Below are 19,110 nucleotides of genomic sequence, written 5' to 3' on the forward strand. Positions count from 1 at the left end.
GTACAGTCTAAGATACTATCTAAATGCTTTGGACAGGGGATATCAGTCAGACATAAAGCATATAGATGAGCATTGTATGCCAATTGGGATTATCTGCTTTTGAATTCTACCCACAAGGTTGAGCACAATACCATCACGTGTGTACTTAGATACTACCAAGGTGCATCAAATAAGAAGTATTCAGAAGCATTGGTCTTTGGTGAGAATGTTGCCTGCCTTCTCTCAGTATACACTCAGGTTTGCTCACATGAGAACTCAGAACTTGAAACAAATTCTTAGTCCGGCAGATCCTCATTCCAACATAAGAAACTCAGGAGCGGTGGGGTCACATGGTCCCTGTGGGATATGCAGCAATTGTGATATCATGCTTAGCTGCAGTGAGTTTGTTAATCCTGGTGATGGGAAATGCTACCAACTTAAGGTTCTCTTATGAATCTGATCATATGATCTACTGTAGTTTGCCCCTGCAGACTTCTTTATGTGGGACAAACTTCACATCCTCTGAGACTATGCCTAAATGAACACAGAAGTGCTTTAAAGAGAGGACTAGCCTCAGCTCCTATGGTTCAACACTGTGATACTTACAAGCATGATTTTTTTCAACTACGCTGTTTGGTACTTGATCAGATTCCTATTCATCCTAGGGGCAGCAATAGAAGACTTCAACTCCAGCACAGGGAGCAATTATGGATTTTTCAGCTCTAGGCTGTGCAACTCCATGGATTAAATACAAGCATCAATTGGTTCTATTTTTACTGAACCCCGGCAGCATTTCTATAGTTAATCATGTCATCATTTTAGTTTTATCTTGTCTGTAGTATTTCTCTAGTATGCTCTCTTTTGTGTATCAGCTGTTTTTAGCTGTGATTGCAATCATTCTGTTTTATGAATGAGCTGACATGGTCTGCCCAGATTGGCTGGTTCGTGTTCCGGTGACCTGTCACGTGATCTTTCTCCTGACAGGGCTGGACCTGGTTATAAGCCTGAAAGTTGTGGTCGAAAGCAGCAGATAGGATCTGCATACTGTAAGTAGTTGAATGAGTTTTTGCTCTTTTTCAACTTTTAGCAGGTGAGCAATTTCATTTCCCTTTTGGGTTTGTGTTTTGTGTTGTAGGATAGCCTGGATGTGGCACTAAGGCCCTGAAGCAGTGGTTTCGGCCATGAAACGATCGTCAGCCTGGCCTGTTTGTGTTCAGTGGTTTTTATCATTAATCATTCTTGGCTATTTTTTTGCTCCCACTTGCTAACTTTAAACTTGTGCAAAAGTTTTTTGCCTATGATGCTTGGGTGAAAGAGTGTGGGTACACCTCTCTGTTTGTCTGAGGCTTTTCTTTCGCTTAAGTAATAAGCTAGCTTTCTTGGCTTGTGTGGTGCTTTTATTTTGGAGTGATATTTTTGAATTTTTGTACTATACTTCCCTCCATTCCTCCCTGTTTTTTGTGCAAGTAATTTTTCCAACATACGATTTCATATTAAGCCTATTTCTTCCTTAGTCTGACACACTCAACAGTAAAAAAAATTTCAGTGGTTTCCCTTCAGAAATAGTAAGCATACAAACATTTAAAAATTGCTTTGTATATGAACAATGACTATAAGAAAAATTACAATCTCACCCATATTCACATGGTCATTTGGGAAGTAAATTTATCTGTACCATATCCTCTGCAAGGAAATCGGCGACAAAGATTCTGTTTAATATCTATATGACCTCATTGAGAAACTTTTATCTCACATCTGTAGAGACTATATTCACCGACGCAGATATTTTTATTTTACTGGAATTCGATCCCGATCTCAGTAATTTAGTTTCAAATATAGACTGTTGTCCATTAAAATGAAATTGAATGCTGCCAAAACTAAACTACTTTGGGTTGGGCCAAGATTGGAAAATCTCCCTGTCTCTGTTACACTAAAAACAGGTATTTCATTACAGATAGATTTCTTTTCCAGAGTTCTGGGTATTATCCTAGAATCATCACTCATTTCATGAACAGATAAATTCTTTGGTTAAAAAAAAAAGTGATTTTTTTAGTCTGCATATGCTGAGAGAAGTTAGATCATTATTTTATCAAGACCACTTTTCAGTGTTGGTACAGTCTATTGTGCTCGCCCAGTTAGATTATTGTAATTCTGTTTATCTAGGTATCAAACAGGGTAGGTTAAGACTCCAATTGATATAAAATACAGCAGCCAAACTCATCTTTGGGAAGAGAAAATACGATCATGTCTCCCTCTGTTGAGAGCTTAATTGGCTCCCAATCCATTTTAGGATCCAGTTTAAATGTGCATGTGTCACTTTTCAGCTTCTCTACAGAATATTCGGGCCTCTGGTCCCTTTATATTGGAATACCCTTAGATCTTGCTATTCAAGGAATACACAGAGATATAAACTAATGTTTCCTTCCTTTAAATGAAATAAATCGGCCGGGAAGCTGAATCAATCTTTCGCTTACAAACTGGTAGAAACTTGGAACGGGCTTCCTGACTGTCAGATTGATAGGTCAGTTACAACAATTTTGTAAAGTCCTAAAAACTTTATTATTTACACAATATCTTAACAGTATACCTAAAGATTCAACGAACTGAAAGCTTTACAACATTTTTTCCTCTTATGCCCTTATTCTTATTTTTCTGATGTTTAATTACTTGTAAACTGACTCGAGCTCCGTTGGGAGATGACCTGGTATATAAATCAAAGATTAGATCAGAATTCTGTATACTTCGTCCCAAAACAAATAGAAGTTGCTGAAACTCAGGATGAAGTTTCAAAATAGCTCAAAATTGTAAAATACTCCATTTCACTGTGTGTAATAGGAAAAGGAAGTATACAAATGTTGAGTCTCTTGTTGCTTAAAGAGTTACAATAAAAGATCTTTATAAGCCCAACAAACAAATTAATATGCTTTAGTGGTATGAATAGGAGAGCCATGTTCAATGAAATAAACCACCATCTGCTTGTTTACTGTATTTTCAACCACTATGAGTAAAGTTTGTGAAGACGCACAAATTGGCCTTGAATAATACCTAGACAAATAACTAATGCCTACCTGTAGGTTTTTATAAATAAATAAAAATACTGAAAGCCATTATCATTGTGATAACCAAAAATGCATGGACATGAGTCCATTTTACCAGCAAAATGGAAATCATGGCCCATTTACTTAGGGCTCCTTTTACTAAGGTGCGCTAGCGTTTTTAGCACGTGCTAAATGAAAAATACTAACGCAAGCTCTATGGAGGCGCTAGCGTGTAGCACGTGCTAAAACCGCTAGCGCACCTTAGTAAAAGGAGCCCTTAGCTACTAAAAAAAAAAAAACCTCAACTCTCTCTGGTCCTTGCCATATGGAAAAAATATAAAGAAACTTTAAACCAAATAAAAAAACTTAACTAGGCCAACTATTGGAAAGACCCTCCCCTCTCCCCCTCCCCCCCCAAAAAAGGCCAAATCACAGTGACAATTTAAAATAAGAAATTGTTTCATATAGTGGGCAACGGGTACACTACTTTCCAGCAGACAAGAGTGCTCCATAACAGCAATGAGTCAGAAACCACACACATTATTCCTGGGGGGAATTCTGCTCAAATTTTTTTTGAAACTTCTGTATTGTTTTGTGTTTTGCACAACATTTCCCATTATAAAGCCTAAAACTTCCTCCTCAGCTCCATTTCTCCCTCTAACTCCCAGCAAGACTCTTAATTCTGCCTCTAAAGTCTTCTGCCACATGCAGTATCTCCACCTCCCAATCTTCCTATCCCCAGCACTCACTCTCACTTTTTATTCCTCTTTTTCCTCTCATTCGATTTCCCCCACTCTCCCTATGTCACATTCTCAAGCTTGATTTTTCCCCACACCAGTGGCAACATCTAGGCTTGTTTTGCCCCTACCACTATGGCACAAATGTGGCTTTCACTGCCCATCCCCCGAAACCTCATGGCACACATTTACCTTGCTCTGCCCTACTCCCAGCATTCCCACATGGCATACAACCTGCTCTGCCCTCCTTCCATGTGGCAAACTCAGTTGGTCCTGACCCCCTCCCCACATGACATACTCAGTTTGCTGTGCCCCCTTTCCCATGGCTCCCAGTTTGCTCTGCCCAACACGCTTCTTATGGCATATCCTACTCTCCCCAGGGCATATTCAGCCAGCATCAGGTCTCTCCTCCCCTCATCTGCAAAGGTCACATGGCAGAAGAAGTGAACCCCTGTGCATCAGGTCACTTCCTTCTCCTCTGGTGGTCTAGATCCAGGTGGTTCATATATAGTCAGGTTTAAGCTAAAAATGACTTGATGTGCAGGGGTTTTACCTCCTTCTTCTTGAGACATAGGATGGAAGAATGGAGGGAGTGACGGAAAGAGATGCTGAGGTGGGGAGGCAATAGAAAGGGAGAATTGTTGGGCATAGGAGTTTGAGTGAGAGGAAAAAAGAGATGATGCACATGGGGAAATGAAGAAGAGAATCATTGAGCACAGGGAGGGAGAAATACTAGACATGGTGGTGGGGAAAGGAGTGAGGTACTTTATTTTGAGGACTGTTTCTTTAATGTTTTTATAGACTGTGTAGTGTACAGTATCCGAGTTACATACAAATTCAACTTAAGAACAGTTTAAAAACAGGGACTACCTTTATAAGACTGTAAATAAGAAAAAGTTTCAAATCTACACCAATGCCTTTCAGGCCTGCGTATGTGCCTTTTTAATAGATGAAGTAGCTAATGATACCAGGCCTGATGTCGCTTAAGAGCAATAGCTTGCAAAGGTACTATGCCATCAAGTTCCACATAAGAACATAACTGTTGCCATACTGGGGCAGACCAAAGGTTCATCAAGCCCAGTGGCCTGTTTCCAACAGTATCCTTTTTCCAATCCAGGTTAACAAGAATCTGGCAAGATCCAAAAAGAGCAAAACGTATTTTATGCTGCTTATCCTAGAAATAGGTAGTGGATTTACATAGTAACATAGTAAATGACAGCAGATAACCTGAATGGTTCATCTAGTCTACCCAATAATCACACTCATTATACATTTAATCATGGTTAAATTGTCTAATATTTCTCTAAATATTTCTGGGCAATAGACCATAGAAGTCCACCCAGTACTATCTTTAGGTTCCTACTGCTGGAGTTGCCATTGAAGTCCACTCTAACCTATCCTAACCAACTTTTCACTGGAGCTTCTATCAAAACCCTCCCCAGCCATATCACCATATATGGGATACAGACCGTGCAGGATTGCCCAGTACCATCATCAGTTCATTTTATACCATTCATTCTCTAATTAGGGATCCTGTGTTCATCCCACATTTTTTTGAATTCAGTCACTGTTTTCATCTCTACCACCTCCCTTGGCCATCTTAATAATGACTTATGGCCTTTTCTTTTATGAAATTTCCTAAAAGAGAAGTCTATAGGCCATTAGTGAGATGGCTTGGGGAAATCCACTGCTTATTCCTACGATAAGCTGCATAGAATCTGTTTTGCTACTTGGGATCTAGCTAGGTACTTGGGACCTGGGTTGGCCACTGTTGGAAACAGGATACTGGGCTTGATGGACCTTCATTCTGTCCCAGTATGGCAATTCTTATGTCTTAAATTTTCCAAATATTTTTTTAAAATCCTGCTACTCGTAGGTTATGTGCCTTTACCATATCCTCTACCATACTCCAGAGTTTAATTACACATTGAGTGAAGAAATAGTTTTTCTGGTTTGCTTTAAATTTAATGCTTAGTAGCTTCATTGCATGCACATATCGCAGTTTCACTCCACTCCACTCAGTATTTTATAGACCTCTGTCATATCTCCCCTGAGCCATCTCTTCTGCAAGCTGAAGAGCACTTTAGTCTTGCCTCAAAGGGATGTTCCCATTCCTTTTATAATTTTTGTCAACTTTCTCTGTCCCTTTTCAATTCCGCTATATCTGTTTTGAGATTTGCACTGTTTTCAAGGTACATGTGTGCACCATGGAGCGATACAAAGGCCTTATAACTTTTTAGTCTTTCATTCCTTTCCTAATAATTTCTATGGTTCTATTTGCTTTCTTAGCCACCACTGCAAACTGCACTGAGGGCTTCAATGTATCATCAATGATGATATTTAAATCCTTTTCCTGGGTGATTGCTCCTAATATAGAACCTTGTATAACATAGCTATAATTTGGGTTCCTTTTTCCCACATTCATCATTTTGGCAGGCCACTGTCCTCCAGCCTCATGGGGTCCTCTACAATTTTTCACAATTATGTTTATGATTTATTAAAACTTGTTATACCGCTTGATCATATGACAGGTCCAAGTGATTTACAACTTTGACAACTTTGAATAAATTTGCTGATAACACAAAGTTCCTTAACTCACTAGTAATTTCATTCCCTACATCTTTTTTTAAATATGGTAAAAAGCAGCATATGCAGTAGGGAACCCCAGTATCTACCCTTCTCCATTGAGAATACTGATCATTTAAAACAGCTCAGGTTTAACTAGCTCTTAATCCACAATAGGATCTTACCTCCTATCCCATGACTTTCTAATTTCCTCAGGAGTCGTTCATGACAAGGAAAAAGTGAAAAAAGGTATCAGAAAAAACAAGCATTTCATGACAGTAATGACAAAGATCAATACATCCAAGACTGGGAGAAGGATGAGGACTTAGGGGGAAAGTCATGAAAGAGCTTTGGCACATGTTAAGTGATAAAGATGCCCATTATATTCTTATGGATATCTTTAGCGGTTAGCACGCACTAACGCGCATGTCCTTTCATGAATTCCCCCCTTAGTTTGCAGGGGGGAAGAATATAGAAAAAGAACCTTAAAAGTCACAAGATAATGGCCTGACTATGGGAGAAGTCTTGAAGCAAAGCAATCAACATGACAGGTTTCAATAAGATTAGGTTCAGTGTATGCGTAGCTTGATGAGTAGGAAAGGTAACAAGCTGACAAAGATTGAGATCTAAAAACCTTTCTCCCATTGTCTACAAGAGAAATTGAAGTACAGTACTATCAATAATGAAATAATCTAAAGCAATGCTTTGCAAGCCAGGAAAGTTAGACTGGATAAGGCAATAAACAAGTACCGTAACATAATATTTAATCTACTGAACCTAGGGCATAGTTTGAGAGGAGCATCTACTTCCAGCGACAGAGATCTTGCTGTGCCCAGATCATCATGAGGCCACTGTAAGACATGGCAGTATAAGCTGGAGGGCCCTACTGTCAGAGAAGGGGTGATGTATAAGAAATTAAAGGGCTCTTTTTACTAAAGCTTAGCATGCTCTAAGTTCAACATGCCCCACTGGTATAAAATAGTATGTGTAGCATGCCAAGCTTTAGTAAAAGGGCCCCTAAATAAAATAAAAATAAATACAGATACAGTTCACCAGAACAAAAAGGTATCCAACTCACCTGTTGTAGGAGTTACTATGATTAGTACAGGGCTATTGACCTGTCTCAACTTCATACATTATCTGATGGCAAAATAGCACTTGAGTTGAAATCATTACAGCACTAACAGATCAAGGCCATTTCGATCCTATTACAGAAGTGTGTGCTCTACGGCTGGGTTCCTGAAGTTCCTGAAGTTCCACATTTAGGCCTTTTTTTTTTTTTTTTTCCAACAAAAAACATTTTGGGTGTGGGGAGATCAGGGATCAGTTTCTTCAACTTAAATCATCAAAAGTCTGAAAACAGCAGATTCCTTTTTGTATAGGCTCTTGTAATATTTTTTCTCAACCAGTTGGAGAGACAACTTTTGGCTTAACCAGCTCATTTCTAAGTAGATGAAATAAAATGTGTGTGTGTGGGTGGATACTCATATTCTACTGTAAATTTCATGCCTACTAAACTTGGTTTCAAAATGGATAAGGACTAAAATATTTAGATGCCTTATACATCAATCAAATTTATTGCCATGCTCCAGCACATATAGAAACAGCCAACTTTTCTAATGTTTACTGTCAGCTGATAGTTCCATGATGTTCCTAGATTTGTAAAGAAAATAATGATTTTTTTTTTTTTTTTTTTACTTTGCTTCAGAAATGATGGCTGTATCAGAAAACAGCAATATATACTGCATATTTAATATCTTTCTCTAAAACAAATTACGACTAAGGGCTCCTTTTACTAAGGTGCGCTAGCGTTTTTAGCGTGTGCAAATCACGCGCTAAACAAAAAATACTAACGCAAGCTCTATGGAGGCATTAGTGTTTAGCGCATGCGGCATTGTACCACGCACCAAAACCACTAGCGCACCGTAGTAAAAGGAGCCCTAAGTCCGACTTCAAAATATAAACTTTTTTTAAAAATATGAAACACAAAATTCCCTTCTCTGCCTGGGTCATGTTGTTTTAATGCTATCACACAGCACCTCCTGTCATCAAAACTGAACATTCATAGGTAAATTATTCTGAGGGTAGTCTCACTAGGCAGGGGTCATGATAAATCAAATTAAAGCTAAATGCAAGTTCTGCTAGACAGTATTATCACTGTCCAGCATTCTACTATCAAACCAGAGACAGTCAAGTAAATCCAATGGAACTGAGATTTAAAATTATAAAGATATTTCTAGTAACTGCATAATTGTTATAATTGTAAACACATGTCATACATCTGAGCACAACCAGTCTTAATGCTAATGGCTCTCCCAAGTTTCAAAAGCATATTGTACAACCCATTATCTGATGGCATATGGGGAGTATGTGGTACAGTGGTTAGAGCCACATCCCCAGCACCCTGGGGTTGTGGGTTCAAATCCCGCACTGCTCCTTGTAACCCTGGGCAAGTCACTTAATCCCCCAGTGCCCCAGGTATATTAGATAGAGTGTGAGCCCGTCGGGACATATAGGGAACAATGCTTGAGTACCTGAATAATTAGTAATCCGCATAGAATTGTAGGATTATGTAGAATATAATTAATCAATTATTCTCAGAGAGAAGGGGCTCTTAGAGAAAAATATACTACAAAAGGTGGAAAGTTGTGCACTATTCTTATACTAAAAAAAAATAAAAATAAAAAAATCCTATTTTTGTTCATTACTTTATAGATCCTAAGACAAAGGTCAGAGATGGCAGTGGATCATTTTTCTTTTAGTTGTAACAAAAAAAAATAATGATGCAACTATAGGATTATAGCTGAGAATGAAACAAACAAGTTGTGTTTGTCAGTGTTAAGTCACATATTAGTTTGTACAAACATACAATTTTTTTTAACCCTAAGCCACAATTATAATCCGTATTCAAAGCCCTCCAATAAAGTCTTTTGATTTAAAAATATTTACTTTTAAAAAAAATTGAACTTTAGTTGGGTATTTGTTTTAGGTGCAACATTTTTATTTATTTTACTGAAGCTAGATACTAGAGTTCCAAATGAGTAAGAATGAATGTGTGGGGTTTTTTTCAGTTCACAGCGTATTTGTGCATATACGAGTATACACACACACACAAACACTGTGAACTGGGGGGAAAAAATACACATCAAAGTGGTTTTTTGGTCATATCTTCCACAGAATTTGGCTGATTCTTATGAAATTTAGTGCATCATATCATGTCCTGAATGAAGCTGATGTAAAATGTTGTAAATATTTCCCACCGCACCACAACACTACCTTGTGAAAATGAATTGGGAACTGAATAAAAACATATCAAAAAGTTTTATGGCATATCCTGCAGAAAAATGTAAAGTTAAAAAGAATGTTTCAATTAAGCAGATGTTTGAAGTGTGCTCCCTTTGCATGAATGCATACCCTCAGCCTTGGCCTCCACTGATCCATGAACTTGTCAACAACTCTCAGCCCAAGCAGAGATAAGGCACTATTTAAGGTGTTTGACATCAAGATATTGCTGTCTGATAGATGCATTCCTTATCAGCCCCCAGATCCGGTAATCAACTGGGTTTAGGTCTGGCGAATTTGCAGGCCAGGGGTCTGGACCAATGAAGTCTGAGGTCTCCTAATGTAGCAATTCTATGGTGTCCTTTGCCCAATGTGCTTAGGCATTTTCTTGTTGGAAGATATAGTCTCCCAACATGTGACGGATCACTGGCAACAGCTTCTGCATCAAGAGGACATCCTTGTAGTATGTGCCGTTGATCTTAACCCCCAGGATCAATGAAGAACAGCTCTGTGAATCCAAGTTTCGAGATTGCACCCAAGACTATGAGTGATTGGCTGAAGATCGGGCAGGTCCGTAGTAGGCGCTTGGCATTAGCCTCAAGCTTCAGTGTTGTTGAAGATACGTACAGGCGATCATTCTGTGTGTTAATCGGAGGAGTTACTGTAAATATCTTTTCATCTGTAAACCAGTTGAAGCTGACACTGCTCTCTGGGTACTTGGTCAAAAACCACTTGCACTGTTTCAGGCATGTGTCATCGTTGTATTTAGTTAACTTTGGGGCACAATGCTTTTTAAAAAATATTTATTTATTAGAGGCACAACGCTTTTGAGACACTGATTTCAGATCATCATGCATTATCCTAACCACAGTTGTCTGGTTTATTCCTGCTTCTCTTTCTATTTGGCGAGTTGTTTGGTTTGTTTGCAGCGTGCCCCCCTGGCTCAGTACAAGATTGTATACATTATCAACATCAATGTGCTCATGTGCAAATTGAGCGCGGTCGTCCGCTGCCAGGCTTACGATCCACAGTGCCTGTTACTTGGATCTTGCATAGCAGCACATCAGGCTGTTTTTGTTCCAACCCTTCTGTGGGAATTCTTTCAACAATTGTCAACTGTTGTAACCTTTTAGCAGTACCAAGTTCTTTATCAGAATTTGGTCTTCTGCAGTGAAAACCATTTAGAGAAGACTGTTTACCCTTCTGCACATATCCCATAGCAACAATTCATTTTCTCAAGGTAGTGTGGTGCAGTGGGAAATATTTACAACATTTTACATCAACTTCATTCAGGACACGATTAAATTTCATATGAATCGGCCAAGTTCTGTGGCAGATATGACAAAAACCATTTTTGTGGTGGTGGTGGGGTTTCAGTTCACAGTGTATATACACACATTATATATATATATATATATATATATATATATATATATATATATATATAGACACACAGAGGGCACTCAATTGACATTTTTGTTCTATAAAAGAAAGTAGGTGTCTACTTTCCTTTACAGAATACAATTATAGCCAGGTTTATACATGCGCTTAGTAGGTATGAGCATGGAGCTGATGTAAACATCTGCACCTATGTTCTAGAAAGCACAGTTACTTACCGTAACAGGTGTTATCCAGGGACAGCAGGCAGATATTCTCACATGGGGGTGACGTCATCTACGGAGCCCCAGCGCGGACAGCTTTTCAAGCAAACTTGATTGAAGTTTCAAGTTTGCTATGCTGCACCACGCATGTGCATGCCTTCTTGCCCACTACAGGGCGCATCCCCACCTCGTGGTCCTCAGTTCCATAACCAGCAAAGAAGCCATCCCCGGGGAGGAGGGCGGGTTGTGAGAATATCTGCCTGCTGTCCCTGGATAACACCTGCAACTTATTCAAAATACAGCAATAAAACTAGTCTACAAAATAGGTAAATATGAACATGTCACCCCTCTTCTCAAAGAATCACATTGGCTCCCAGTCACACATCGCATAACCTACAAAATCTTACTGCTTATCTTCAAAATCAAACAATCTCACTTACCTTTATTTCTCGATAAATTATTAATTCCCAAAAGTTCTCCCCGATCCTTACGATCCACCGATCAAAAACTTCTTTTTGTTCCGTCCCTAAAAGAGTCCTACTATACCAGGAAAACTAACTTTTCTATTACTGCCCCAACCTTATGGAATTCTCTCCCTCAATTTCTCCGTGATGAAATTCAGCTACAAAAATTCAAAACCAATCTTAAAACTTTCCTATTCCAAGATGCCTTTACCAAATCCTAATCCTTACTTCATCTATTAATCTTTCAACACTCTCTCGATTCTTATTTTCTTCATTAGGGCATCTCATAACATCACGCACAATTACCCTTCATGTTCTTTCCCTTCCCACTATATCATTTCTTCTAATATCATGTAACTTTTCCCCTCCTCCCCATCTATCCTCACGATCGTGTTTGTCTGTATATGTTTAATATGTTTCCCCTATACTCTTTAATACACTATTAACTCGTTCCTACTCTTCTATTTTAAATTTTTATTGTTAACCGGTCAGATATTTACTTTATGATCGGGATATGAAAAACTAATAAACTTGAAACTTGAAACTTGCTTTATCCCAGGACAAGCAGGCAGCATATTCTCACATGTGGGTGACCTCCAAGCCAACCAAAAAAGGGCAGGTGGGAGGATGGCAATTTAGGAAAACAGGTTACGCAAAACCGACTGGCCAAACCGGCCGTCGCTTCTGGACAACGTATCCAGACAGTAGTGGGAGGTGAAAGTATGAACCGAAGATCAAGTGGCAGCCTTGCAGATGTCCTCCACCGGAGTAGACCGGAGGAAAGCTACAGAAGCTGCCATCGCTCGGACCTTATGTCCCGTGACCCGACCATGCAGCGCGAGACCAGCCTGAGCGTAGCAAAAAGAAATACAAGCAGCCAACCAGTTGGACAAGGTGCGCTTGGAAACAGGACGTCCCAACCGATTAGGATCAAAGGACAAAAATAATTGAGGAACCTTCCGATGAGACTTAGTGCGTTGAAGATAAAAAGCCAACGCCCTCTTACAGTCAAGCGTGTGAAGCGCCGCCTCCCCCGGATGAGAGTGGGGCTTCGGAAAGAACACCAGAAGAACAATGGACTGATTGAGGTGGAAACCAGACACAACCTTAGGTAAAAATTTAGGATGGGTGCGAAGAACCACCTTGTCATGATGGAACACAGTAAAAGGCGGGTCCGCAACCAAAGCCTGCAGCTCACTAATCCGACGAGCGGACGTGAGCGCAAGTAAAAAGATCACCTTCCAAGTGAGAAACTTAAGATGTGATTTGTCAATAGGCTCAAAAGGAGGCTTCATCATTTGAGCCAAGACCACATTAAGATCCCAAACTACAGGAGGAGGTTTCAGAGGAGGATGAACATTCACGAGACCCCTCATGAAACGGGTCACCAGAGGATGAAGAGAGAGAGACCGACCCTCGAGATGTCTATGGAACGCCGCAATAGCACTGAGATGCACTCGAATGGAAGTCGTCTTCAGCCCAGACTTGGACAAATGCAACAAATATTCCAGCACCGAAGACACTGGAACCGAACTCGGGTCCAGATGGTTCGAGGAACACCAGGATGAAAATCTGGTCCACTTCTGAGAATAACAAAGCCTAGTCGAGACCTTGCGTGAGGCTTCCAAAACCTCCCTCACAGACTGAGAAACAGGAACCGAAGTCAAGGGGAAAGGAACCAAGCCGTCAGATGTAAAGACTGAAGATTGGGATGTAACAGCGAACCCCGACTCTGAGACAACAGAGAGGGAAAAACAGGCAGAAGCAGAGGCTCCCGGACACTGAGTTGAAGGAGCAGGGAGAACCAACGAGGCGCAATGAGAATCATAGTGGCTCTGGTCGATTTGAGATGTACCAACGTTCTCAAAATCAGAGGAAAAGGCGGGAATGCATACAGGAACCTCCCTCCCCAGTCTAGAAGAAAAGCATCGGCCTTGAGACGGTCCGGGGAGTACATCCGAGAACAAAAGAGGGGCAGTTTGTGAGTCTCCGGGGAGGCAAACAGATCCACCTGAGGGGTCCCCCAGCGGTCGAAGACTTCGTGCAGAACCCGAGAGTTCAGCGACCACTCGTGCGGCTGGAGGAGACGACTGAGTTTGTCTGCCAGACAATTCCTCTCCCCCTGAATGTACACTGCACGCAGGAAGATGTTCCGGGAGACCGCCCATTCCCAAAGGCGCAGGGCTTCCCGACACAGGGACCAAGAGCCCGTTCCCCCTTGCTTGTTTACATAATACATTGCCACCTGGTTGTCCGTCCGCACGAGGACTACCTGATCGTGCAGCAGGTGGCAGAACACTCGAGCAGCCAGAAAAATGGCACGAAGCTCCAATACATTGATGTGACAAAGACGGTCCTTCGCCGACCATATACCTTGAGTCCGCAGACTGTCGAGATGAGCCCCCCATGCGTACTCCAAGGAGTCCGTGGTCAGGACCTTGCGATGCGGAGGAACGAGAAATAGCAAACCCCCGGAAAGATTGGAAGAGTTGGTCCACCAACGGAGCGAGCGTCTCAAGGAAGGAGTCACTGTTATCTGAAAGGAGACTGGGTCCCGATCCTGACGCCACTAGGAGGCCAAGGTCCACTGAGGAAGCCTCAGGTGCAAACGGGCGAACGGAGTGACATGGACCGTCGATGCCATGTGGCCGAGCAGAATCATCAGGCGCTGTGCCGATACTGAGGGCAGCAGCGAAACCTGGCGACTTAATCGAAGCAGGGCCTCCAACCGTGGCGTGGGGAGGAACGAACGGAGGCGAACTGTGTCCAGCACGGCCCCGATAAACTGAAGGAATGGAGCCGGGCATAACTGAAACTTGGGAAAGTTCACTTCGAACCCCAGACGTTGAAGGAAGATGATAGTCTGTCAGGTCGCTGAAATAACCCCTTCCTTGGAGGACGCCTTGATCAGCCAATCGTCCAGGTAGGGAAAGACCTGCAGCCCCCAAGATCTCAGGGCTGCCGCGACCACCACCATACACTTCGTGAAGACTCGAGGGGACGAAGCCAGCCCAAAGGGGAGGACCCGATATTGAAGGTGCAACTCCCCCACCTGGAACCTGAGGAACTTGCGGAAGGCGGGATGCACCGGAACATGAGTATATGCTTCCTTCAGGTCCAGGAAGCACATCCAGTCCCCGGATTCTAACAGAGGGTACAGGACTGGAAGGGACAACATACGGAACTTCTCCCGGACAAGGAATTTGTTGAGCTTCCGGAGGTCCAGAATGGGGCGTAAGTCCCCTGTCTTCTTCGGGACCAAAAAAAAAAACGGGAGTAAAACCCCCCTGCCCCATTGGTTCGGGGGATCCGGCTCCACCGCCCGAAGGCTCAACAAGGTCCTGGCTTCCGAGAGGAGAAGAGGAAGCTGGGTTTGACTGCAAAGAGATGCCCCCGGCGGATGTTCCGGCGGCGTGGCTGAGAAGTTTAGCGAGTAACCCTCGGAGATGATCCGAAGCACCCAAGCGTCCGACGTGATCATGGCCCAGGCCGAATGAAAGGCCTGCAAGCGGCCCCCGATGGGAAGGGAGTCCGTCGATAGCGCGAGGGGGCCCGCCCCCATCCGCTCATCACGTCAAAAAGACGGAGCCGGCTTAGATGTCCCTTGAGCCTGAGGTTTCGGTTGGGACGCCCTGCCCTGCTGAGTGGGACGCCAGGGCGGAGGCCTAGAGATTGCCGGCGTCGACTTCTGCGGGTATCGCCGCGGTGGAGGTCTAAACGGCTTCTGCGGCGGTACCCGGGGTTTAGGACGGACCAAGGAGGCGATGGAGCGCTCATGTTCGGACAGGCGTTTGGTCGCCGCCTCCAAGGACTCATCGAACAATTCCGAGCCAACACATGGTAGATTGGCCAGGCGTTCCTGCAAGTTTGGGTCCATATCCAGCGTTCTGAGCCATGCGAGACGGCGCATCGCCACCGCAAAGGCGGAGACCCGAGAGGCCAACTCAAACGCGTCGTAAATGGCGTGAAAAAGGTACAGACGCAGCTGGGACAAGTTGGCCATTAAGGTACCAAAGTCCCCCTTATGGGAATCCGGCATGACCCAATGATAACGGGGCAACGCCTTCACCATCTGCCGTAAATAGGACGAAAATGTGAAAGCATAATTAAGGACCCTAGCAGCCATCATAGAATTGGAGTAGAGGTGGCGACCAAATTTGTCCAGGGTCTGCCCCTCCCTTCCGGGGGGGACCGCAGCAGAGACCCGAGAAGGCTGGGACTTCTTTAACGCCGACTCCACCAGCAGCGACTGGTGAGACAGCTGCGCTTTCTCGAAGCCCTTGCAAGGGACTGTACGGTACTTTGACTCCATCTTCGAGGGAACCGCCGTAACCGTGAGAGGGGAGTCCAAGTTTCTCAGGAAGGTCTGATGGAAAACTTTGTTGAGAGGCAGACTAGGAGTCTCCCTTGGTGGAGAAGGCAAATCCTGCTCCTCCAAAAATTCCTTCATATATTGAGAACCTGACACAAGATCAAGGTCCAAAGCCCTCCCCATATCAAGCACAAATCTCGAAAAGGAGGAGGGCTTCAAAGGCGGAGAGGGAGATCGAGAAGCCCGCGCCGCCAAAAAGGAAGGGGAAGCCTCACGGGAGTAACGAGGTTCCCTACCAGTGCCAGACCCTGAACCCCAAGAAGCCGCACCAAGCGATCTTGACGGGGTCGGGGACCGCCCATGCCCCGAGGAACCCCTGTGGGAAGTCCCCGGAGTATGAGGCACCGAGGCATGCCCCTTCCGTCTCGGCGAGGAGTCCCTCGATAACCCCACCTCGGAGGAACGGAAAAGCCTCGGATTATCGAGGCGGAGCTCCGAGACATGCAGGGTCTCGGCCCCGGTCGGCGAGGAGCGACCGCGTCGTCGAGGAGAACCCCGAGGACGTTTGGGCTTCCTCGACCGACGCTTCGCCCGAGGCCGACCCGAGGAGCCCCGGGAGGACCTCGACGAGGAAGAAGAGGAAGAGATCCTCCGAACCTGTCGCACCTTGTCCCGAGGCCGCACACTCCGCTCAGGCTGGTCAACCGAGGTCGATGGCAAGGTCGGGGTCGAGGCCGGAGCCACCCCGGGGGCCGAAGTCGAGGGTACCGAAACCGAGGCTGCCGAAGCCGGGGCAGTCGATGCCGAAGCCGGCTGCAGGTGCGCTAGGGCGCCGGACAGCTCCGAGGCAATCAGCGCAAGGAGCAAGTCCTGAAAGACAGGAACCCCCATCATGGCCGGTAGATCCGGGGCCGGCGGGTGCTCCCTCGAGGGCGACCTCGGTCTCGAGTATTCCCTCGGGGCACCCGACTTCGACTCTCGGGGCAGGGCCGAGGACGACCCACCCGCCCCCATCGAGGAGCCCGAGGATGGCTTCTTCGCAGACCCTGGAGTCAAGGAAGGAAGTGAGGACTTACCCTGAGCAGATTTCATCGCCGAGGCCGCAGGCTTGGACAAGGAAGACATCCGCGGCGAGGTCGAAGGAGTGGAGGCCGAGGTCAAGGCCGGGGCCGAGCCGAGGCCGATGTCGAGGCCATCCCCGCCGCAGGGTCCACAGCAAAGAGCTCCGCCATTCGGGCACGACGTCGGCAGAGAGCTCTAGGCTGAAAGGTAGAGCACCTGGTACAAGAGTCCGTCGGGTGCTCGGGATCTAGACACAATAAGCACCACCGGTGCGGATCGGTAATTGAAAGCAACTGAGCGCACCGGTTGCACTTTTTAAAGCCCGTCAAGGGACGGGACATGAATTAGACACAGGCCGGGAACGAACAAGGTCCCGCAGCCGCGGCTCTCGGGAGCCCCCGGAGCCGACGAGAAAGAAATTAGTATTTTTTTTTTTTTGAACGAATTTAAAGGCGAAAAGAAAGAAGAACCAAAGGAAAAACACAGCGACCAAGACCAAAGACTCAGCCGCGGTGACAGAAGGCACTTGCACGGAGCAAAAAACACATAGGGCTTTCTGGCTCCGCAGAAGAAACAGAACTGAGGACCACGAGGTGGGGATGCGCCCTCTAGTGGGCAAGAAGGCATGCACATGCGTGGTGCAGCATAGCAAACTTGAAACTTCAATCAAGTTTGCTTGAAAAGCTGTCCGCGCTGGGGCTCCGTAGATGACGTCACCCCCATGTGAGAATATGCTGCCTGCTTGTCCTGGGATAAATACATGTATAACGTATAGAATTCTACAAGTTATATAATTGTACCCCTCTCTTCACCCAGAGAATGCTCTTGTGTATTCCCACCTGCAAAATTGCATGCCGAGATGGATTACAAACATATTTATAGAATGTCCCTGCATATGTGCAGGTTCCAAAAAAAATCCTAAAATGGTTATTTTAATCTGGTTAAGTAGTTAGAGTCTAAAAAATAATTTCAATGAAAACTTGACCAAACCTTTGAGGGAAAGAAAGGCAAAAATGTTATTACATACCTAGAAATGTTGCTTCAGTTCACATCTCCTCCTTGATAAAAAGTGTCTGTTGATTTAATAACTCTTCAAAGGTTTTTTTCATACTGGTTTTTAAATAATGGAGTAGTGTCAATGCAAACATTAATACAATTGAGATGTTTCACAAATTCATATATTCAGAAATTTTAAAAACTCATCGTCTGACACCAATAAAAAAAAACATGTTTAGGCGCAGAATTAGAAAGTTTTAAAATCTGCAACTATGTTTAAAAGACTTGTATACATCAATGGAAAGAGTTATACTGAGTACATCAATAAAAATCAGAATAAGACCTTTGATGTCTCATATTCATACTTGAAAAAACATTTGTTGAAGTAAAGGCACTTTGAAAACCCAATATGGTTTGGTTCCTTAAGTTTGCAAAGTACAAACAATTTTACAAACATATGATTATACTGAAGAATATCAACAAGTGTATACTATATACAAGACAGATCTCCAATTTTTGATAACACTGGTCTTGATTGGCTCTAACAAACAGAAGAGCGACAGTCACAGTTTCATGCTGGAACAAAAATATCCATACAAAGTAGCTGTATTGGCATGGAATAAAACTTGGGTTGGGAGGGGGGGGGGTCAAAAAAGACAAGACTAATAGTCCATCAGACATCCTTTAATCTTTACTCCCAAGAAGAAATTTCCAGGGGCAGACAATTACACGCAGTGGTGTGCTTGGTCCAGATGTGCTGTGATGACAACACTTCAGTTTTATAAAGATGAGTACAGTACCAGAAAACTTTGGCCCAAAAAGCATAATTTTGGATGGTCTCACATGGCTGCAAAGTCAATCTGCACATAAAGCTGTCTCACTCCAACCTGTCAAGCAAAAATACAAAACGGAAACATCTATAAGGAAAGAACTGACATGCAGCTTTCAATCAGCGAGACTTAAACATGCAAAAAAGGATAAGAAACTAAAATGATGGGGGGTGTGCTTCTGTTACAGTATCTTCCAGACTTCACTTACCAACACTCAAAAGAATAAGCTGTGGCCCAAGGTGAT

General features: G+C 43.7%; 1 protein-coding gene across 1 annotated transcript in view; it reads right to left on the reverse strand.

The window, feature by feature from the left end:
* Positions 1-18,252: 18,252 nt before the first annotated feature.
* SLC30A7 (solute carrier family 30 member 7) overlaps positions 18,253-19,110 on the reverse strand; it is a 76,223-nt gene continuing 75,365 nt past the window's right edge. Inside the window, 1 exon segment of the mRNA XM_033916825.1 lies at positions 18,253-18,923. Coding sequence (XP_033772716.1) covers positions 18,876-18,923 — 48 coding nt within the window. The 3' untranslated portion in view covers positions 18,253-18,875.

The sequence above is a fragment of the Geotrypetes seraphini genome, chromosome 12, assembly GCF_902459505.1.
Source record: "Geotrypetes seraphini chromosome 12, aGeoSer1.1, whole genome shotgun sequence".
NCBI classification, from domain to species: domain Eukaryota; kingdom Metazoa; phylum Chordata; class Amphibia; order Gymnophiona; family Dermophiidae; genus Geotrypetes; species Geotrypetes seraphini.